This window comes from Mustela lutreola, chromosome 7 (assembly GCF_030435805.1).
Source record: "Mustela lutreola isolate mMusLut2 chromosome 7, mMusLut2.pri, whole genome shotgun sequence".
NCBI lineage: Eukaryota > Metazoa > Chordata > Mammalia > Carnivora > Mustelidae > Mustela > Mustela lutreola.
Window position 1 is genome coordinate 28,099,761 of NC_081296.1, and position 24,480 is coordinate 28,124,240.

Below are 24,480 nucleotides of genomic sequence, written 5' to 3' on the forward strand. Positions count from 1 at the left end.
TAATGCAAAACTTCAAGGAATATGAAAAATCAAGTAAACATTATACCACTAAAGGCTCACAATAATCTTCCAGCAATTGACTACAAAGACATGGAGATCTTGCAATTTAGCTAGTAAAGAATGCAAAACAGCTGTTTTAAGGAAACCCAACAAGCTACAAGACACACGGAAAGACAATTCAATAAAATTAGGGAACAATATAGAAACAAAATGAGAAGTTTAATAAAAAGAAGGAAATCACAAAAAAGAACCAAACAGAAATCCTAGAGCTGAAGAATACAATGAATGAAGTGAAAAATGCAATAGAAAGTGTCAACAGTAGATGAATTAAGTGGAAGAAAGAATCTGTAAGATAGAAGACAGAATCTTTGAAATCATTTAGTCAAAGGAATACAAAAGGAGAAAAGAATGAAAAAGAGTGAAGAAAGCCTACATGATCTATGGGATAATATTTTTAAAAATTTATGAATTACTTAAGTCTCAGAAGTATAAGGGAGGAAGAAGGGGGAAGAAAGCATATTTAAAGAAATAATAGCTGGAAATTTCCCAAATCTGGAAAGAGATGTGGATAGACAATTTATAAAGTTCATAGGTCACTAAACCAAATCAACTTAAAGAGATCCTCTCCAAGACATGATAAGAAAACTATCAAAAATCAAAGATGAAGAAATAACCTTAAAAAAAAAAACAAGAGGAAAAAAAAAAAAGTTTGTAACTCACAAGGAAACACCCAAAGAGGTACCAGTGGAAGCAGCAGAAATCTCACAGGCCAGAAGTGAGTGGGATTATATATTCAAAGTACTGAAAGAACAAACTTCCAACCAAGAATACTTTATACGTGGTAAAGTTATCTTTCACAAATGAAGGGAAGATAAAGACTTTTCTAGAAAAACAAGCTGAGGGGGTTCATAACTGTGAGACCTGCCTTATGAAAAATGATGAAAGAAGTTCTTTAAGCTGAAATGAAAGGACACTAATGAGTAAAATGAAAAAAATATGAAAATATAAAATGTAGTGGGAAAGGTAGCCTTATGGTCAAATTCAGAATACCCTAATGCTATACTATGGTAGAGTGTTAACTATTTAACTCCAGAATAAAGATTAAATGACTAGAGTATTAAAATAACAATAGCTACAATAATTTTTAATAAATACACATTATAAAAAGAGATATTATGGCATCAAAAACACAAAGAAGGGAGCAAAAGGGTAGACTTTTTGTATATGATTGAGGTTGTTATCAGTATAAAATAAACTGTTAACAAATATAAGATGCTTTATTACATCTGTATCTTTGGGGTAAATACCCAGTAGTGCAATTGGTCATAGGGTAGCTCTATTTTTAACTTTTTGAGGAACCTTCATACTGTTTTCCAAAATGGCTATACCAACTTGCATTCCCACCAACAGTGTAAGAGGGTTCCCCTTTCTCCACATCCTCTCCAACATTAGTTGTTTCCTGCCTTGTTAATTTTTGTCATTCTAACTGGTGTCAGGTGGCATCTCATTGTGGTTTTGATTTGAGTTTCCCTGATGGCTAATGATGATGAACATTTTTTCATGTCTCTGTTGGCCATTTGTATGTCTTCTTTGGAGAAGTGTCTGTTCATGTCTTCTGGCCATTTTTTGACTTGATTATTTGTTTTTTGGGTGTTGAGTTTGAGAAGTTCTTCATAGCAGCAATGTCCACAATAGCCAAACTGTGGAAGGAGCTGAGATGCCCTTCAACAGACGAATGGATAAAGACGATGTGGTCCATATATGCAATGGAATATTACTCAGACATCATTTGCGTTGACATGGTGGAACTGGAGGGGATTACACTAAGTGAAATAAGTCAAGTAGAGAAAGACAATTATCATATGGTTTTACTTACTTTTGGAACATAAGGAATAACATGGAGGACATTAGGAGAAGGAAGGAGAAAATGAAGCAGGGGGAGTCAGAGTGGAGACAAACCATGAGAGACTGTGGACTCCGAGAAACAAACTGAAGGTTTTAGAGGGGAGGGAGGTGAGGGGATGGGTGAGCCTGGTGATGGGTATTACAGAAGACATGTATTGTAACTGGTTGTTATATGCAAACAATGAATCACGGAAACATCAAAAACTAATAAAGCACAGTACAGTGACTAACATAACATAATTAAAAAAAAGAAAAACTTACCTTTTACCTTAATAAAATTAAACCCTGATCTTCCAATATTAGACACAGACGGATAATCTCTGGTGAGGAGATATAACTAGTTACTGTAATTCTACATATGTGTATGATGCTTACAGCTTTTACTTAATATAAAATTAATACTTATTGCAGAAAAAAACTTGTTTTATGTAAACCTCATGACAGCCAGAAACCAAAAAACTACAGTAAATTCATAAAACATTAACAGAAGGAAATTCAAGCATTCCACTACATAATATCAATCTATAAAGGAAGGCCAATAAAGAGGGAGAAAGGAGAAAGGGAGCTATAAAACAGCCAGAAAACAATAAGATGACATTAGTAAGTCCTTATTTAACAATAATGATTCTAATTGTAAATGGATGACATTCTTCAATCAAAGGCACAGAGTGTCTGGATGGATAAAAATCAATAACAGTGGCTTCTCCCTAGAAACATCGCCAAAGGCAAGGGAAGCAAGGGCAAAAATGAACTATTGGGACTTCATCAAAATCAAAAGCTTTTCACAACAAAAGAAACAGTCAACAAAACCAAAAGACAACTGACAGAATGGGAGAAGATATATGCAAATGACATATCAGATAAAGGGCTAATATCCAAAATCTATAAAGAACTTATCAAACTCAACACCCAAAGAACAAATAATCCAAAGAAGAAATGGGCGGAAGACATGAACAGACATTTCTGCAAATAAGACATCCAGATGGACAAAAGACACGTGAAAAAGTGCTCCACATCATTCAGCATCAGGGAAATACAAATCAAAACCACAATAAGATACCACCTCACACCATTCAGAATGGCTAAAATTAACAAGTCAGGAAATGACAGATGTTGGTAAGGATATGGACAAAGGGGAACCCTCCTACACTGTTGGTAGGAATGCAAACTGGTGCAGCCACTCTGGAAAACAGTACGGAGGTTCCTCAAAAAGTTGAAAATAGAACTACCCTATGACCCAGCAATCATACTACTGGGTATTTACCCTAAAGATACAAATGTAGTGATCTGAAGGGGCACATGCACCTGAATGTTTGTAGCAGCAATGTCCACAATAGCCAAACTATGGAAAGAACCTAGATATCCATCAACAGATGAATGGATAAAGAAGATGAATGGATAAAGAAGATATATAGATCTATATATCTATATATCTATCTATATATGCACACACACACAATGGAATACTAAGCAGCCATCAAAAGAAACAAAATCTTGCCATTTGCAATGGCATGGATGGAACTAGAGGATATGCTGAGCAAAATAAGTCAATCAGAGAAAGACAACTATCATACGATCTCTCTGATATGAGGAATTTGAGAGGCAGGGAAGGTGTCGGGGGTGGGGAAGGAAAAAAATGAAACAAGATGGGATTGGGAGGAAGCAAACCATAAGAGACTCTTAATCTCACAAAACAAACTGATTGTTGCTGGGGGTTGAGCAGGTAGGTGTAGAGGAGCTAGGTTATGGATACCGCAGAGGGTATGTGCTATGGTGAGTACTGTGAAATATGTAAGCCTGATGATTCACAGACTTGTATCTCTGGGGCAAATAATACATTATAGGTAAATTAAAAAAGTCAATACCCAACTATATGCTGCCTGTAAGAGATTCATTTCAGTTGCAGGATACACATAGGTTACAAGCGAAAGAAAGTGTAAATGGAAGTGGAAGTCAAAAGAGAACAAGGTAGCTATACTTATATCAAATAAAATAGACTTTACAGCAAAGTAACAGGAGACAAGGAAGATAATTTTATAATGGTAAGGGAGCCAATTAATCAAGAATATATAAAAGTACTTAATACATATGCACCCAACACAGGAGCACCTAAATACACGAAACATACACTAACAAATTAGAGGGGAGAAACAACAACAATGAAATAATAGCAGAGGAGTTTAATTCCCCACTTTCAACAGTAGATAGATCATCCAGACAGAAAACCAACAAGGAATGCTGGATTTGAATCATACTTTAGATTTAGTTGACCTAGGAGTCATACACAGAACATTCCACCCAACAGCAGCAGAATACACATTCTTCTCAAGCACACATAAACATTCTCTAGGATAGATCATATGATAGGTCACAAAACAAATATCAACAAATTTAAGAAGGTTAAAATAGTACCAATTGTCTTTTCTGACAACAATGATATGAAACTAGAAATCAACAATAGAAAAAAGCTGGAAAATTCACAGATATTTAGAAATGAAACAGCACAGTCCTTAGCAATCAATGGGTTAAAGAAGAAACATAAAGGAAATGAAAAAGAATCTTGAGACAAATTAAAATGGAAACACAACATATCAGAACCTATGGGATGAAACAAAAACAGTCTAAAGAGGGCATTTTATGGTGATAAATGCCTGTATCAAGAAAAAGAATAGACCTGAGATAAACAACCTAGCTTTATACACAAAGGAACTAGAAAAAGAAGAAAGACCAAGTCCAAAGTTAATAGAAGGAAGGAAATAAAAGTCAGAGTGGAAATAAAATAAAACAGACATCAGAAAAACGATAGAAAAACCAATGAAACTAAGAGCTAGTTTTTGGAAGAGATAAACAAAATTGACAATTTGTTAGCTAGACTTACCAAGAAAAAAAAGAGAGAACGCAAATAAATTGAATCAGATATGAAAGAGAAGACATTGCAACTGATACCACAGAAATAGAAAGAATCGTACAAGACCATATAAATAGTTATATGCCAAGAAATTGCAGAACATATGAAAAAGGTGGATAAACTACTAGAAACATAAAACCTACCAAGACTATATCATGAAGAAATAGAAAAATCTCAGCAGTTCAATAATGAGTAAGGGGATAGGTCAGTAATCAAAAACTTTGCCACAGAGAAAAATCCAGGACCAGATGGTTTCATCTATGAACTCTACCAGACATTTAAGGAAGATTTAACACCAATCTGTGGAAAACTTCCAAAAGTCTGAAGAAGAGGATATACTTCCAAACTCATTTTATGAGGACAGGATTACCCTGATACAAAATTCAGATAAGGACACTGCAAGAAAACCAGAGGTCAACATTCCTGATAAATATAGACGTAACAATTTTCAACAAAATACTAGCAAACTAAATTCAGTAGTCCATTAAAAAGATCATCATAAATGACCACGTGGGATTTGTCTCTGAGATGCAAGGACTGTTCAACATATGTAAATTAATAAATGTGATGTAGCACTGCATTAACAGAATGGAAGGTATAACCGTATGATAATCTCAATAGAGGCACAAAAACATTCAACAAAATATAACATGTTCTCCTGGTAAAAACTTCCAAGAAATTGTGTATAGAAAGACTATATCTCAACATAATAAAGATCATATATAAGTTCCATAGCTAACATTATATTCAACACTGAAAAGCTAAAAAGTCTCCTTCTAAGACCAGAAACAAGGCAAGGGTGTCCATTCTCACCACTTCTATTCAGCATGGTGCTGGAAATCTTCGTGCAATCATGCAAGAAAAAGGAATAAAAGGTATCTGAATCATAAAGGGAAAAGTGGCATTATTTGCAGAAGATATGATTATGTATATAGAAAATGCTAGGTACCACCAAAAAATTGTGGCTATACAGTTCTGCACTAGAAGCCTGGTCTCACATTCCCACAAACTTGAGGAGTGTCTACTGATGGGATAAAGTCAACTCAGAGGAATGAGGGCAACTGAGGACCAGTAGCCAGAGGACCCTCCTCAACTCTTGGTGCCATGACAAACATCCCATTCATTTGGCCTGTGTCACCCCTGAGCTCTTACATAAGCACAGCACAGCTGATCTGGTGAGATCTTAATAATGAGAAATGGCCATTCCAATCCTGTCCTTGATCCGTGTCTTGGAAACAACCAGAGGCAGTCTGTGAGACTAATTCCCCAAAGCATGCTTGACCCCATGGTGGGAGTTTGAAGGAACCAGATCACTGGGAGGTTGATCCCATAACTTACTGACCCAATGTGCAGTCACAGATGCTCATTGCTCATTATCCCTTGCCTGGAAGGTAGCAGAAATCTCCTTACTGGTTTAGAGATATGAACTCTAGTGGCACCAGTTGTTATCATGAGGACTGTGGCTAATTAATGATCCCCTTTCCCTCTGACCCTCAGGCTCATGCTTTTGGCAGGCACAGTTCTTCAGGCAGAACCATAGACAATTAGGATTCAGAAATGGGATACAATCTATTTTGCACTCTAGTCTCATAGTGTTTCCTGGGACCTCCCTACTTCCCTTCAGTGCTTCTCACTGCTTAAAGGGTAACTTCTCTGCGTGGAACCCCAGGCCTTCTGAGATGTGTCCATTCACACAGTCTCATCTATCTCCTGCCATTTCCCCTCCAGTCAGTCTGTGACACAGCAATACTGAGCTCCTTCTCTTTTCTGATTTTTATGCTTCCATACATTTGCAAATGCTCTTCCCTCTGACTGGAATCTGCAACTCCCCAACCTTACACACACACACACACACACACACACACACACACCCCTTTCTGCCTATTAAATTCCTTTTCCACCTCTGAGCCTCAGCAACCTATGGTATGATCTTGGACCACCCTAAGCCAACCTGGGTTCTCCTCTTAGACCCCTCATTTTGGCCATTTAGCTACCTGTGACAGCAGAGGGTTGTTAAGTACTTGAGAGCAGAGGGCACAGCCCTTCCTTCTTCCATACTGGATGTCCAGCATCCAGGTCAGAGGTCCCTAGTACATCCTTGTAGACTGACCTCATCATTGTTTTTGCTTAGGTGGGAGTTCTTAATATGTAGCAACTTTCCCTTTCCTGCTCAGTCAAATTTTTAAAAAATTGATTTTGGTTTTCACGGCTACTTTTTAATCTTAAAAAATAGTTGACTTTAGATGACTCCAATTCTGAGCCACAATATCAGAGGATCTTCCCCCAGGGGATGCCGTTCTCTTGACCCTCCCTCTTCAACACAATTAATTTCAGTCCACACAACTGAGGGCACTGGGATGGGAGCCCCTTAAGAATGTGCACATCAGCAAAGCAAGGTGGAAGAACCCTAAAAGGTGGGGGTTATGGGATAGCCCAGGTGGAGACATCGATTGAGAAAGACTGTCATGGACATGGTTGGCTTTCCAGAGAGGAAACATTTCCTTTCAAGTAGCCAAGATAGGACAGCCTCTTGAGTAAAGCCAATAAAATAGGCCAATAATAGTGCCTGGGGTTACAGTCTACCCTAATGGAAAGGAAATGAGGTTGCTAATCATTGATTAGCAACCCAAAAGAAAACTCCTCACACGTGGTTGTACTGGATCTCAGTGTGTTTCCAAGAGTACTTAAATACTCTCCCCTATCTAAAGAGAGTATGTGTCTTCCTAAACAGGGGCCATGCCAGAGAAGGCATCTTGAAAGTCTGATACTAAACAGGATTTTTAAATTTTGGTTGTATTATTTTAAGTATGTCTAGTATAATGGCAGAGCTGTCCCCAGTGGGAGCAGGACAGCAGGGAGAGAAGCAAGTGTTTGCATTACGGTATTTCTAGACTCACTGGCCAGAACCCATCAGACCTTCTCCTCCTCTACCTCCTGTTTAGGATCTAAGGTCACCAGGCCACTTTTTTGTTCCCATCCAAGAATGATCCCACTTAAGCTTTTAATCATGCAAACCTGAAAAAGTTACAGCAATGAATGGCATGTGTTCAAGATGAGGCTTCAGAACTAGCTTGACTGAAGAGAAACAATGTTCTGGTTACATACAGCTGGGATATCAAGCCTTGAAACACTTTTCTCATTTTAATTAAAACACTATTCTGGAGCCTACCTCAGTTTCTTGCATGTTTAAGTCATGGATCAGTGACAGCAACTGCCCAGTCTTCAGGCAGAGTCCCATTTGGCGCCTCTGACCTCTGCTCTACCACTTCCAATTTCATCTTGTCCACTCTGTTGAATGCCCACAACAACTATGTGGGTTTGTTGTGGGCAGATCCCATTCACAGCTGTGGGCTAATGAGAGAAATTTACTAAACACATTCTTCTCTCAGTTGCCTTCATCCCCTCCCCCATTTCTTGGGTGTACTCTTTGGGGGCATTATTATAGTTAATCTAAGTCAGCAGCTGCTGTCCCCAGTTGTGGAAAAGTTTTCATAGGCCAGATGTAAGTGTTAATGGGACATCCTGTCACTAGGACTGGTAAGTTATTGGGAGTTACCTCTCTGTGTGAGCTGGACCAAGAAAGGACCAAGAATGGAAAATTCCAAACCATGTATGTTTCAAATCTAAGGGCCCCAGGATTACAAAAGAGGTTACATTTCCCCAAAACCAACTCTGAGTACTTTAGTCCTCAAATTTCAACTCAACTGGTAAATAGACATGCAACTTAAAATGTGTGGACAACATATATATATATATATATATATATATATATATATATATATATATATATATATATGAGAATACAATTTAACTTAGTTGCCATTAACTTTCCTTAACTTTGCAAATTCCATAAGGATTCTAGGACTATACTAGGGGCATGTGAGATGTTAATTTCCAGTTAATATTCTTCCTAAATGCAACTTGGCTCTTTATTTGACGATTTTTTTTCCTCGGGGTCACCACAAAATTAAGGCCTGGGTGCACTGAAGAGAGTATCTTGGTAGAGCCGCCTAAGACTCATGGTTACTGTAAAGCATGAGAGTTGCTTTGTCTTTAAGAAGGGAACAGATACTTTGTAAACAACTCATGCATTTGGACTACCACTCAAAAATCTTGTTAACTAACTTTTAATATATTTAAAGTGGCCAGACAGTGTATGTAGTGTTTGGCATCTGATTGTTAGTTATTAGTTCTATTTTTTGAATAGTTTTTGTGGTCTATTAAAGTAATATTTTACTTAAAAAGTTAATTAGCCGTATCAGAAAATGGGTGACTAAAATATTCATTTGGTGATTAGTTAAAACTCTTTTGTATACATACAGCAACACAAAAAGCTGTTACAGTCGAGGACAGTAGGCATGAAGATAAACGACAGAAGTTTTTGCAGAAAGAACCTAGCTGAGTGACACATTTGGGTTCAAATGTTGGTTCTGCTACGTTTTGGATGTATAACTTCAGGGAAATTTCTTAGCTTCAGCTTTCTTGCCTATAAAATGGGAAATCTAAACACTTTTCCAATTCACTGTGTGGATTAAATGAGACATCACATTTAAAGAACCTAGCGTCTGGCATATAGCAGTCCAACATAAATACTAACTACTATTGTCAATGTTATTGTCTTTGATTCTAGGAACTTCCAATTTAAATGAGAAAACAAGTATGCGATTAATTATAAAATAAGACAAAATCAAATATATGTGACAACAGAAGTCTGCGAAGCTTTGAGGAATGGCAAAGAATGACCAATTAATTCCAATTCTTGCTGGAAACTTCTTTCTCCAGATAGCTACGTCGTTACTGTCTCATGCCTCAAATCTTTGCTCAGACCCCGTTTTTATTAATAAGTATTCCTCTGACAACCCTAATTAAAAACTACATCCACATGTACCCCCAAGCCCCTCCTTTTGATATAGTTTTCTCCATAGCACTAACCATGAAAATACTATATAATTGATTAATGCTATTTATTGTCTGTGTCCATGAGGATGATGATTTTCATCTGGTTGCTTATTGCTATACAGCCAGCAGCCAGATCATCCCACTGAAAGACTGGCATGTACTGGGTGGCATGTACTGGGTGTTAGAGGGACACTGAAGGGGCACCCAGGTGGCTCAGTCGTTCAGCGTCTGCATTCAGCTCAGGTCACGATCCCGGGATCAAGCCCCGCATCCGACTCCCTGCTCCGCGGGAAGCCTGGTTCTCCCTCTTCCGCTCCTGCTGCTTGAGTTCCCTCTCCCTCTCTTTCTTTCTCTCTCTCTGTCAAATACATAAATAAAATCTTTTTAAATAATAGAGGGATACTGAGCAAAACCCACCACGGTGTCTGCTGTCGTGGTGCTCATACACCAACCTGGAAGAAGAGTAGAACCTCCAAGTGAGACAGAGTGTGTGTAGAGGGAGGAGGCAATGCATGAACTGAGCCTGATCTGAAGCACAGGGCTGGATGGTGAGTCTGGAGGAAAGGACAGTGCAGAAATGCACCAGAGATGCGGGAAGGGGCAGAACAGAGCACAGGCTGAAAGGAACAGAGCGCTATGCTGGGGAGTTGATTCTACATGTAACAGGGGCTATCAAAACAGGATTTGGGGAGACAGGACCATTCAAACCAACGTTATTTCAGAAAGACCACTTTGCCAACGTGGAATAGGCAGATGTGAAGGGATGAGACAGCCAGCTAAGAATGCACCCCCTCACTGGAGGCAAATCACCGTGCATTATTTTCTGTCCTTGTGTTGTCCCTACCCTGTCTTTTTTTTTTGGCCAGGTGTTTGTTTGTTTATTTGTTTGTTTGTTTTTGGTCAGGTTCTTTATCAACCCATGTTATTTTTTCTTCTCATTCTCTGTCCTCTGCTCTGTTGTGATTCCCATCACTATATATGTGTTTTAAACTTTTCATTTTGAAATGAGTAATTAAAAACACTCAGGAAGAAGTTTAAAAAGCAGGCAGAGAGGGTCCAGGGACATTTTCACCCAGCTTCTGCCATCACTGTGTGATTTTGCCCTTAGCAAGATCACCAGGAGAAGATTTCATCTTTGACACACTGGCTTTGGAAAAAATTTTGACCCAAATAACTCTCACAACTGAAAGAACCACAGTTTGTTTGTAACCATAGTTTGCCCACTGGTAAAGACAGGGGACAGGATCCACCCTAGCTGAGCTGGAGCAGGGACACTGTAGTCCATCTCTCCTGCTGAAAGTAGCAGGACACCAGGACAGAATGCATTGGAGCAGTTACTGGGGGATTCAGAGGAGTACGTGAGAGCAGGCAGATGGGGGAAGAAGACCCTAATTCAAAGTATCCAGAACTGCCGGTGACTTGCTCACTTTTTCTTCTAGTCTCTTCCATGTGAACTCAGTGCAGCCCCCAAACCAGAAGTGCGCATTAGCTCCAGGAAAAGCCCTCTAGCTCTGACCCCAGAAGCAAAAAAGCAGTCTCTTAACATTCAGAGGGTGTGTAGAAACCCCTCATTTGTCTTTTTTTCTTCAAAAAATTTTCTCAGCTCTCTAGTGCCCCAGACCTGAAGCAATTTTGCCGCAGCAATGAGGGATGGCGGGAAACAAAAACTGGGAGACGGGGAAAATGTTCCTCTTCAATCACGGGGTTTATGATCCCCAGAGGTAAATTCCATGACTTTTTTCTTTTTGGATTTTGATTGCTTAGTTCAGACATAAGCACAGTCAAATCAAGTGTGTACGAATGTGGGAATAAACAAAGCCTGGGGACCCAGCACTATTGAGATGACAATGAAGCAGAAATTTGGGAAAGCAACTCTTTAAAGTTGTTTATGAACTCTCAGGTTTCCCTCTGAGCTATACGTGTATGAATTTGATCCTAAACATATTCCAGAGGCTTTGCGTAGTGAAATATGGGACAGACTACTGCCCAGGTCCCAGACTGGCCACTCACTAGGTGGTACCCATATGAGACAGAACCACATAGAGTTGACCTTGGACCCACAATGCACGGGAATCTCAGGGTACCTGGAACTTCTGGTCTGAACCCAATTGGGGCAAGTGCCTTCTAAAACAAAAACAACATGTGCCATAAGTTTAAACAACAACTACAGTCTCAAAACATAATGTCCAAAATGTTTAGGAGTACAATCTAAATTTACTCAGCATACCAAAAAAACCCAAACACCCCCCCCGCCAACCCCAAACCCGACATTTCAATAGCAATACTGAAATGAAACTGATATTGAAATTACCTGACAAAGGCTTCAAAGCAGGTATTATAAGTATTTTACAACAGAAGAGGACACTCTTGAAAAACAGTCTCAGCAAAGCAACAGAAAAAAATAAAGAAGAATCAAGTGAAAATGTTAAAGATTTTAAAAAAAAAAAATCAACAACAAAATAAAAACTACCTGGATGGGTTCAGTAACAAAATAGAGCTGACAGAGGAAATAGTAAATTTATAAATGATTAATAGAAATGATCTAATTGGAACCATTGATGATAAAAGACTGAGAAAGTGAACAGAACTGTAATGATCATGGGGCATGTGGGTGGCACAGCTCGTTAAGCACAGGACTCTTGGTTTTGGCTCAGGTCGTAATCTCAGGGTTGTAAGATCGAGCCCTGATTCGGGCTCTGCATTCTTTTTTTTTTTTTTTTTTTAAAGATTCTTTTTATTTATTTGACAGACAGAGATCATAAGTAGGCAGAGAAGCAGGCAGAGAGGGGAAGGGAAGCAGGCTCCCTGCTGAGCAGAGAGCCGGACATGGGACTTGATCCCAGGACCTTGAGATCATGACCTGAGCCGAAGGTGTGGCTTAACCCAGTGAGCCATCCAGGCAGCCCGGGCTCTGCATTCTGTGCAATCTGATTTTCTATCTGCCCCTCCCTCTTCTCTCTAAAGTAAATAAATCTTTTTTTTTTTTTTTTAAGAACTGTTGTGATCTGAGGACAATAATGAATTCTAAGACTCATATCATCTGAGTCCCAGAAGGAGAAGAGAAAAACACAGAGTAGGAAAATCTTTAAATATGACTGACAGCTTGTTTATTACTAGAAGGCAATCAATATAATCTGTTTTACAGGCAGTTTAAAGAAGGAAAAAAAAAACCCACTTAATCATATCAAATTGACATGGAAAATGCATTTGAAAAACTTAACACATATTCATGATAAATCTCTCAACAAAATAGGAAAGGACTCTCCTCCAACTTATAAAGAACATCTACAAAAACCTATAGCTATTCTACATAATGGTGAAAGATTGATGGGGGGGACTGCTCTCACCCTAAGATCTAGAACAAGGGAAGGATGCTCTCTTTCCCCACTACCATTCAACTTTTTACTGGATGTTCTAGCCAGAGCAATAAGTCAAGAAAAATAAATACAAGGCACACCCATTGGAAAGGAAGAAATATAACTATTTTTATTCAGAGACAACATGACTATCTATGTAGAAAATCCTCACACACACACACACACACACACACACACGCATGTGCACTCATGCATGAGGGTGTACACATACATGTATACTTTAGGACAATAATTGAGTTTGGCAATATTGTAGGATACAAGGGCAACACACAAAAATCAATTGTATTTCTTGATACTAACAATGAACAATTAGAAACTAAAATTTTTTTAAAAAGATAGTATTTACAATAACACAAGAAAACCCTAGGATTTATATGCTAAAAACTACAAAATGCTGATGAAATAATTCAGAGATGTCCTACATAAATAGAAAGTAAGCCTACACCGATTTCATGGATTGTAAGGCAAAATATAGGATTCATTTACAGATTTAACACAATTCCAATCACAATCCCGGCAGGAAATTTTATAGAGAGACATATGTTGATCCTCAAATGTATATGGAAAGGCAAAGGAAAGAGAGTAGTTGAAACACTTTTGAAAAAGAAAAATAAGGTTAGAAGAATCATGCTGACTTTGACTCACCACGAAGCTGTACTAATCAAGATGGAGAAATACTGGCAGAGGAACAGATGTATTGATCAATGGAACAGAATCAGAATCAAGAAGTAGCTTCCCACAGATACACTTAGTTGGTTTTGACAAATGTGCAAAGCAACTCAGTGGAGGAAGGATACTTTCAACAAATGGTGTTGAAACAATTTGGTTCCCATATGGATACAAATGAATTCTGCCCCAGATGTTCTACAAAAATCCACTCAAAATGAGTCAGAGATCTAAGGTATAAAACTTTCAAGAGACCACCTCGGAGAATATCTTCACGACTTAGGGTCATGCAAAGACTCTTAAACATGTCACCCGAAACATGATCCATACAAGAAAAAAAATGATGAATTAGACTTTATCAAGATCAAAATCTTCTGCTCTGCAAAGGGCACCTGCAGGAGGATAAGAAGTCAAGACAGAGACCAGAGGAGAATATTTGCAGATCCCATCTCTAATAAGTGATTTATTCTCAGAATAAATAAAAGAACTCTCAAAACTCTACTACAAGAAATCAAACAACTCCATTTAGAAATAGGCAAAAGAACTGAGTGAACATTTCACCAAAGAGAAGATACGGATGGAGAATAATAACAAAACATTTAACATCATCATTCAGTGGGGAGATGAAAACCAAAGTGGTGGAGAAATATCATTCCACACCTAGGAGAATGGAGAAAATAATAAAAAAAGGAAAGAAACACCAAGTGCTGATGGGGATGTGGAGCAGCTGGGACTCTCTTATGCTGCTGGTGGAAATGCAAAATGGTTCAGCACTCTGGAAAACAGTTTGGCAGTTTCTAATAAAGTGAAATGTACAGTTACCGTATAAACCAGCGAATCCCATTCTTGCACGTGCACTGTGGAAAAATTTAAATGATGTTCACAGAAAGCCCAGTTGTCCAATACACATTTAAGAGCAGCTCTAGTCATACCTGCCCCAAACTGGCAGCAACTGAAATGCCCTTACACATGTAACTGGAGAACCCAGCTGTCGTCCATCTCGAGGACGGGTTGCACTTAGCAATAGAAAGGAACAAACTGTTGACAGGCACAACTTGGGCGAATCTCAAAATAATGATGCTGAGTGAACAGAAGCCAGTCTCAAAAGGTTAGGTTCTACATGACTCCATTTAGATGGCAGTCTTGAAAGAGACAGAGCGAATGTGACGGAAGACAGAAATCGGCTGCCAGCAGACGGGGTGGGAGACGGGACGACCCAACACAGCAGGAGGGCAGATGGCAGGGGTGTGGGGGACGAGGTGGTTCTGTGTCTTAGAGTGAAAGTAATAACATAAACCTATGCATCATTCTTAGAACTGTACCCCCAAAGGTCAGTTTTTTGGTAGTTTCATTTAAAAAAATAAGATTAAGGAAGAAAAGAGCTGGCAACTCTTGTTTCCTGCTTAAGGCCATCCAGACATTCAGAGCAATGTCAGCATCAGTTTCAAGGACTGAAGTGACAATTGGGGTCATCACTGACCGCTTTTGGAGCCTTTGTTACCCGCGAGTCACCCCAGCAAGCATTTGACATCAGAGCTTCCAATGTGCACAATCATCCTCGAAGGTGGGTTAGGGTTAGGCTCAATATACTGGGAAAAAAATGAGATTAAGGGAAGAAAACAGTCTGCCCTGCGTGGCAGAGCGTGTAAGTGGCTGGGTCAGGATTTGGCCCTGTCTCTCTGCACAGCTGCTCACTTCAGGGAGGAAGAGCAGCGGGACTGTCAGGGAGGGGATGGGCAATCGGGGGAGGGGGTGCGAATCGCACTTTGATTTATGTACACCACAAACATTTGCTGCCCATTTTTATTCCGCACCCTGAGTTTCTTTGAAATTCTGGGAGCTTCAGGGAAAGTTAAAAATGACATTGGCTACCACCCTACTGGCATTTTCTCAGTACCCTCGAAGAGGTGGTTCTTAATTTTCTATGGGATTTCAGCAGTTACTTCCATTTTTCATGCAAACGTGTACTATCATAGGATCTCCCTGATATGAGGAAGTGGTGATGCAACATGGGGGGTTAAGGGGGTAGGAGAAGAATCAATGAAACAAGATGGGACCGGGAGGGAGACAAACCATAAGTGACTCTTAATCTCACAAAACAAACTGAAGGTTGCTGGGGGGAGGGGGTTTGGGAGAAGGGGGGTGGGGTTATGGACATCGGGGAGGGTATGTGCTTTGGTGAGTGCTGTGAAGTGTGTAAACCTGGTGATTCACAGACCTGTACCCCCGGGGGATAAAAATATATGTTTATAAAAAATAAAAAATAATTTAAAAAAGTGTACTAACCCACATTGCCCCCTAAATGAATTAAGGGATAACTGTGACTTAGGATACTTAACCAAGAATTAGCTAATTCCATAAACAGCAGTTTATACATCGGAAGCCAAGAGAAATCATTCAAAAGCTCTCTCACGTTTGTTTGTTCCGAGAAGTTACGACAGGCTCTTTCCACCTCTTATCTCTACTGCACCACACACAGGCACACAAAGAGATTTTAAAAATAAACAAAGTAAATCCATTTTGGAGCCTGAGACAGAAACTGCACATTTCCCATGGAACAAATGATATCTACACTTAAGGTTTAAGGAGGAATTTGGCCTTCTTGTGTATGAATTATTACCATCTATTTACTGGCTACAATGTGGTTTTTCTTCACCAAAAACTTTGACCTGAGGTATTTTTGTCTCAGTCACGATAGAGATAAGAAACGTTCAGGTCTCCAACAAAAGTGTTCTCTTCAATGTTCTTTTAGTTCTGCTGTTTTCTATTTCCTTTAAAAAAGTAATTTCTGATAAATTTTGACTATCTTTAAACTTTACTGCAAAGCCAAGCCATTAATGCTTTCTGCACTTTGACTGTAGAAAGCTGAATAATTGAGTCCATACAAAATAAAGCCAAGATTAACAAAAATTTCATCAACTTTTTTTTTTTCTTTTTATGAGCCCAGTATCACTGTCAGGTAACAAAAGCCTTCTTATCTTTTTTTTTTCCCCCACTGGTTAGAAGGTCGTTACGCCCAGGAGAATGGCAGGAGGATGACCAGGCCAGCTTACCTTCCAGCAGGTCTCTGGCCAGACCAGGTTCTGCCCCCGTGGACCGAACAAAGTCTGACAGGACTGCGTCCATATCAAGAGTCATAGGCTCATGTAGACGGGCTGCCCAACACTCAGCCGAGGTGGGGTCTGCAAGCAGGCTAGAAACCATCCATCTGCAAGAAAGGACAGAGAAGCCACAGGGCTGTAAGCAGGGATGTAGGAGGCAAAAGTGCCCGCAAGTGACCACACATGCAGAGAATGGAGAGCCGAAACCATTTCTGTCCATATTGGACAAACACCCCATTCTTCAGGGAAGACACTGAATAAAAATCAGACCCAAGTATCACCCCTCTGGGAGCTCCATGGGAGCCCAGGGGGCATTACCAGTTCCAGCACTTCTGACCTTACACTTTGTCCATTCCAATGACAGCAGACTGAAGACAGACTAGCAATTGCAGTTACTTCCATTTGCCTAAAGGATATAAACATAGTGATTCGAAGGGGCATCTGCACCCCAAAGTGTGTATCAGAGATGTCTACAACAGTTAAACTGTGTAAAGAGCCCAAATGTCCCTTGACAGATGAATGGAGAAAGAAGATGTGGTGTAGAAATACAATGGAATATTACTCAGCCATCAAAAAGGATGCAATCTTACCATTTGCAATGATGTGGATGGAACTATTATGCTAAGTGAAATAAAGCAATCACACAAAGACAAACACCATGTGATTTCACTCATATGTGGAATTTAAGAAACAAGACAGATGAATATAGGGGATGGGAGGGAAAAATAACATAAGATGAAATCAGAGAGGGAGGTAAACCATGAGAGACTCTTAACTATAGAAAACAAACTGAGGGTTTCTGGAGAGGTTGCGGGTGGGGGGCTGGGGTAACTGGGTGATGGGCATGAAGAAGGGCCTTTGATGCAATGAACAATGGGTGTTACATACAACTGATGAATCCCTGGTTCCTACCTCTGAAACTAGTAATATAGAATATGTCAATTAAATTGAATTTAAATAAAAAAGATTTTAAAAGAAGACAGACTAGATTGTTTTTAAAAAATCAAACATCTTCGTACACATTGATTAATTTGAAGTTACTAGATTTCCAATATCTTTCCAAGTTAACGAAGTTAACAAAGCTCACAACACTTCCACTTCCGGCGATTGCACTGCCGACTACATCCCAATTATGGCTTTATCTGTGAGCCAACCCACTCCCTCGGCTCTCACCCCCCACTTGGCTCTCAAGAAAGAGTCCACACAATCCAGAGTCGACTGAAGTACCACACCTACGCTGTCTGTCATCTCTCCAAGGATCGTCATAGTCACAGGCACAATCTAACAAAATTCAAAAAGATGCGAGATTTCCCAGGTAGAACAAGTCCCGGTTAGAAAGATACAAGAGGCATCCTGCAGCTTGACCACAGAACGCACCTGCCAACTTTGCTGGAGGAAAGCAGCCCGCACCTGGCCTGGGAGGCTCATACCTGGGAACCAGTGCCGGGTCACTAGTGGATACTTGGTCAGGGCTGACAACATGGAAATGCCTCCCTAGATCTGCATACGCAAGGTCTGGACAAATGATGACCCATGGGTCAAGTGGGAGCTACCATCTGTGTTTGTCCATAAAGTGGTAGTGGAAAATAGTCACATCGACTCATTCACATGTCTCTGGTTGCTTTGGCACACGGCTAAGGTGAGCAGTTAAAACAGAGACCACAGGCCCACCGAAGTAAAAACATGAATGAGCTGGACCATTACGGGAGGTTTGCTGAGCCCACTGCAGATTTTATCCGGATCTGAAAGCTCACGGAAAATGTTATACCTGTATAAAGTAAGCATCTCATTAAGCATGTAATTAATTTTACTTGCTGTGGGCTTAAGTCCCATGCTACTGATGAATGCCCCCGTTCCTTCTTCCCAGGTAACCACTCGGATGCTCTGCTTGGGGGACAGATTCTCTGACAGGTGCTCCTACTTCAGAGTCAGGCTCGCTGGCCTACTCTAACCCGCCACTCTGACGAGCTGGGACATGCGGTCTAACGTCTCAGAGCCCCTCTCTGCATTTGTAAGCCTGGCGGAAATAAGTCTGTCTAAGGTTCCAGACCATGGGGATGGGGGATCAGGCAGGGAGGTGTGCGACCTCAGAGCTGTTCATTGTTTTTTACGCCATCTTGCACGTGGCTCTTCCTTGGGTGGAATTTTTGGTTGGTGTTGCTAGAAAGTAAGAAAATTACTGGACCTGATGTATATGGTACCAATTAGGAGATTGTCTTCTTCCTTCTCCCCGCAGACCAGAGCCTTGCCTGGGAGGGTTCTTCTCTTGTCACTCTTCCACCTGGGGGACAAATCAGAGAATAAGAGCACGTTATTCTTATTTGCAGGCAGAAGCTGAAGGCTTGAAGGCTCTGCTTCTTGTCACATGAGGCTGCATTTGAGGCCAACTGTTTGTGGTGTGCCGCTGCTCTCCTGAGCCCTACGGGCACCTGTGTATTGGCCCACCGTCAGCATGGGCCCACCCCCATATCTGTAGGGGTGGTTTCTGCAAGGGAGGGGGGTCCCCAGTGTTCCTTATTTTAGCAAGTATCTATCTATATTTCAATGTTCACAATACAGAGCGATTTAATTTATTTTGTATTTATTTTTTAAAAATATTTATTTTAGAGAGAGAAAGAGACAGAGAGCAAGAGCACGGGGGTGAGAGACAGAGAGAGAAGGACAGGGAATCTTGAGTAGACTCCTAGCTGAGCACGGAGCCCGATGTGAGGCTTGATCTCACCACCCTGAGATCATCACCGAGATCAAGAGTCAGACACTGAACAGTCTGAGCCACCCAGCTGCACCTACAGAGCTGTTTTTGTTTTTTGTTTTTTTGTTTTTAAAGATTTTATTTATCTACTTGACAGATAGAGAGCACAAGTAGGCAGAGAGGCAGGCAGAGAGAGAGGGGGAAGCAGGCTCCCTGCTGAGCAGAGAGCCGGATGCAGGGCTCAATCCCAGGACCCTGGGATCACGACCTAAGCTGAAGGCAGAGGCTTCAACCCATTAAGCCACCCAGGAGCCCCTACAGAACTGTTTAAAACCTTACTACAATTACCATATGAATACATTAAATCTTGCTTTTTTTCGTTGTGAAAACATACACATAATACAAAATTTACCATTTTAACCTTTTTGAAGTCTACACGTCAGTGGCATTGACATTTACGTTGTGTGCAAATGTCCCCACCATTATTTCCAGAACTATTTCATCTTCCCCAACCAAAGCTCTGTCCCCATTAAACATTCACGTTCATTTTTGTCCCCAACCCCAGAACCTGGCCACCACCATCAACTTTGTTTCTGAATCTGGCCATTCTAGGTGTGTTGTTCATATGGTGTTGTTCTTTCTTGACTGGTTTGTTCTGCTCAAGCATAATGACTTCAAGGTTCATCTGTGTTGTAATAGGTATCAGAATTTCCTTCCTTTTTAAGGCTTGACTTGGGCCTTGTGTGCTGTTGTAACATAATACCATAGACCGGGCAGCTTAAACCACAGAAAATGATTTCTCACCATCTGCAGGCTGAGAAGTCCGAGATCAGGGTGTGGGCAGAACTGGTGTCTGGTAAGGGCCCACTCCTGGCTTGTAGCTTGCCGCCTGGTTGCTTGTCCTCAACATGACTGAGAGACTAGAGCTCTCTTTCTCCTTCTCATAAGGACACTGATCCCATCATGGGGGCTCTATCCACATGAAGACCTGAAGACCCCAGCTCTGACTATACCACTTTGAGGGGTAGGGCCTCAACATATGAATTCTGGGGGGACCCCCGGATGCAGTCCACAACAAGGCTGAGGAATATCCATCGAATGGAAGTACCACATTCTGTTTATCCATTCATCTGTAGCTGGGTGTCTGTGTTGTTTCCACGTTTTGGTATTGGGAGTAGCTCAGTCTAAATCACTTTTCCACTTATAGAGGTCACCATGCTGTGACCATGTCAAGCTTTCACCAGCATTAAAGTCCAGGATTGTGTCCACACCTCCTCCTCTGTACCTTGTAATCCATGCAGAGATCAAAGAATGGGTTTAAAATACAATTTTTGGGGATCACATTCAAATATAAACATTTGCATGGCAAGAAGTTACTCTGCCTATCCCCTCAAAGACTTCTTTTTTAAACCTAATACCTCCACCGCCTCCAAGGCCTCATAGTCATGCAGTGTGGTGACAGGGAGATGGGTCATGGGACTATGGGCTCCTGGCCACTTTGACCACACTTACCCCACTTTCCCTACCACCTCTTCAAGCGTACCACTGGGCTGCTCAGCCTTCATGAACCAAGGCACGCACATGGCATGGTACTATTGATGTGAGGTTCCAGGGGGGCCTTGTCCTGGCTCCGCCATCTGGCTTATGCCTGCTCATCTTGGTCCTTGGACAGAACTCCTCTGAGTGTCTCACCCTGGGAACAGTGGTGTGTCAAGCTGTTTTTGCTGTGACTTTGCCTTCAGAGAAGCAGTACATCTGGGTCCTGGAATTAATCTCTTGGTGCCAAAGTGACCCCATCACTAGCGCCTGGATGGCCTCACCTCAGGCCCATGCTCAGTTCCCTCCCTGCACAATACAGTGCTTTGACTAGGTGAGTAAGGACCCTTTATGTTATAACATCCCAGGGTTTGGATGTCTCAAAAAAGAGAGAGGAGCAGAGGTTTCCATTTGCTATGTGACAAGTGATGACAAATGACACTGAGAAATCCCTTCTCTGTTACTTCTACCTGCGTGTGTGTCTGCCACTTTCGGTTCGCAAGCAGCCCTTTGACCCAGACTAACTGGGGGTGGCATGTCTCCCTGATTTATGCGGCGGGTAAGGGGCACATTGGAGGAGAGCATTGTTCCCTGAGCACTTGAGAGATGGCTTTTAACAGGGTACGTGGGGTATGGTCAGTGGCCTGTTATCTTCCTGGGGCCACCTGTGTGGCTTGAGGGAGGGCTGCAGCCTTGGTGCTGGTCACAGACCACCAGGACAGTGGTGACTGTCTGAGCATGAGAGGAGTCACTACACGATCCCAAAGAGCAAATCCCTGGCAAGGCATTTTCCTGAAAACCATTTCACCGAACATCCTCTGTAGTGAATAGGTATTCTCACTACTCCTCTTCACTTGTGAGGTTACAGAGGTCTGGTGAAGGGGAGAGCTCTCTGGGGGGCACTGCTGGGATAGCCCGGGTCTCCCCATGTTGTCCTCTACCTCTAGCTTCAAGAGTGGTCTATGACCTTTCTCCACCTTCCCTTCAGGCAGCAAGGCAGGGCTGACCATGAGCTTGAGAATATAGAAGCCCTTCCCATGCCCATCTTTGTGTCCCACAGCAGTCTGGGCTGGCCTGCCCCTCTTCCAGCCCCTGGATCTCTCCCTCCCAGGCGCTGGACTCCCTGAGGCCACCCTCCGGGGAGAGCTTCCTACACACTCCCAAGTGTGTTCTCTTGGCTGCCTCTCACTGAGAATGTTCCTCCTGTAGCTTCCATCAGAGTTCTGCCTTCCTGGAACAAGGCTGTGTGCCTCACCCCTGTCCAACCCCCAGCCATACTCTGTCCCATCGGTGTCCCCTTAATTCCTGTGACAGTGTAAGCTGTCATGCTGCCTACCCACAGACTAGAGGAGACAAAAGCCATTGTTATTAGTCTTCCTAAACTGCAGATCTCTGTGGCTCTCTGCCTCTGCGTCTCTGTACTGGGCTGTGGTGTGAGCGCAAGCACGTGTGTACATGTACACACACCAGAACGCATGTCATAGGTGGGGGGCTAGTGGAAGGGCTCATCCCCTTGGGGAATCACATGAGGCAATTCTGACGGAAGCTGTTCTATGCCACACTTTGGGCAATACTGCCAAAACTGAAATATTGCCGGAATGCACTATCCATACATTTTGTTACACATTGGAGCTTTGTTCTCTATGAAATAGGAAGGTTAATGTCAAGTTTACAAGCTCCTATAGGCTAAAATAACCAAATGAAGCAAAGAACCATCTACCTTCCTAGAAAGTACTCCATGCATTTATATAAAATACTTAGTTTTGTTAAGTTAGTTTAATTAAGTATGGGCAGGAATATATGACTTTGTTCCCTCCCCACCAAGAGGCTGAGCAGGGAAGAACCCTCCTTAGCTTGGCCACATCCTAAGTGCTGACCTTGACTAGGCTGATGGCCGATCTCTCTCAGGCAAGGCAAGTTTTATGGGCGATTAAATGAATTACATGTCTGTAAAAGTGTTCTGTAAACATTTATGGGCTGTACAGATATTTAAGTTCATCCTCTTGTTACCGGGGGGGTCAGAGCCAGGGCCTCTAAAACAGTGATTTTCGAAGCGTGTTTCTCAGGCCAGCAGCAGCTTCCTCTGGGAACTTGCTAGCAATGCCCATTCCCAGGCCCCGCCCCAGACCTGCTGAATCAGAGTCTCTATGGGGAGGCCCTGCCAACCGGTTTTACATGTCCTTCGGGGGTTCTGCTGTGTGCTGAGGTCCCAGAGCTACTGCTCTCAGAGATGTGAATTTAGCTTGCTAAATGGGCATTTTGGAAAGAGGTAAAAATAATGATATAGCATCAGAACGAACATGGTGGCCTTTTTTTCCCCTTTATAATTGCCTTCTCCGCTTTTGTTGACTTCTGCCTCCCCATTTCCCTAAAAAAAAAAAAAAAAAAAAAAATTCATTCCCTTCCTTCTTCAGCTGAAACACAGAATTGGCCAGATTTTCAGAACTCAGGTCTTGTTTCAACAAACTTCTTGTTCCACCTCCCCCCCACCCTCCACTGACGCCCCTCCAGGACAGTTCTGGCTGCTGGTCCAGGAAGGGATGCCCAGCTCCTGCTGAGGCTCTGCCTTCCCTCCCAGTCTTGCTCACAGTCTCCATTCCCCAGTCGGAGTTGGCCACACTAATCCTGTTGCACAGGTTCCAGGAGGGTCCCTGCCTCCTCACACTTAGGGCTACTGCTCTCAGACCTCAGCTCGAGGCCTGCCTCCAGTGCCCTGGCTTGGAATCATGGGGTGTTCATGCTGTATGGGTGTTCGTGACTTCAATACCACCTTTTTTCCAGTATCCAAGGTGGCTGCATTCGTCTATCATTCAAGCAATGAGCATCACTGGGCTGTCCCTCTGTTTAGTTGCTATTCTCATGAGTGTGTAAGACTCAAATGCTGGGCGCCATGAGCTCCTTGGGCTTCCCCAGGAGCTTTCCAGCAGGCAGAGAGAGAGATGCAGAAACAGGTGCAGGCCTTAGAGACTTCCAGATTTGGGCCATTATCGGGTGGAGGAATTGGTCTAACCAGAGAGAACATAATTTTAGGGAAGAGATGCAGTGGGATAAGACTAAAATTGCATCGGGATCCATTTCTCGTTAACTTTCTTTCAGCTGAGCCTAAATAAAGCGCATCTCTATTTTATTTGTCTGCAGATGTTATAACCAGAAACTGGAAGGTGGCAAGACGGGATGGATGGGTCTAGACTGGGAGATGGAGGCAGAAGCTGGCGGTCTGACCTCAGGGGACAGACAGAGGAAGATCGTGGGAAGAATGAGTGCCTGAGGGTTATTCTCCACCTCCAGAGTCACAAACAAGCTTGTCAATGCCTTGTATATCATTGTATGTTATGTCCGTTTATCCCAAAGGAGGGTCTGCTGTCTGAGCGCTTGAATCCAATTTCCTTCTCCTTT

The 24,480-nt window shown here is 41.8% G+C and overlaps 1 protein-coding gene across 1 annotated transcript in view; it reads right to left on the bottom strand.

Annotated features, from left to right (window-relative positions):
- The window catches only part of OTUD7A (OTU deubiquitinase 7A), a 365,641-nt gene that overhangs the window by 143,174 nt on the left and 197,987 nt on the right, over positions 1 to 24,480 (bottom strand). The window contains exons 3-4 of the mRNA XM_059180212.1: positions 19,042 to 19,137; positions 16,809 to 16,963 (exon numbers count right to left, since the gene is read on the bottom strand). Coding sequence (XP_059036195.1) covers positions 16,809 to 16,959 — 151 coding nt within the window. The 5' untranslated portion in view covers positions 16,960 to 16,963; positions 19,042 to 19,137. The remainder of the gene's footprint in view (positions 1 to 16,808; positions 16,964 to 19,041; positions 19,138 to 24,480) is intronic.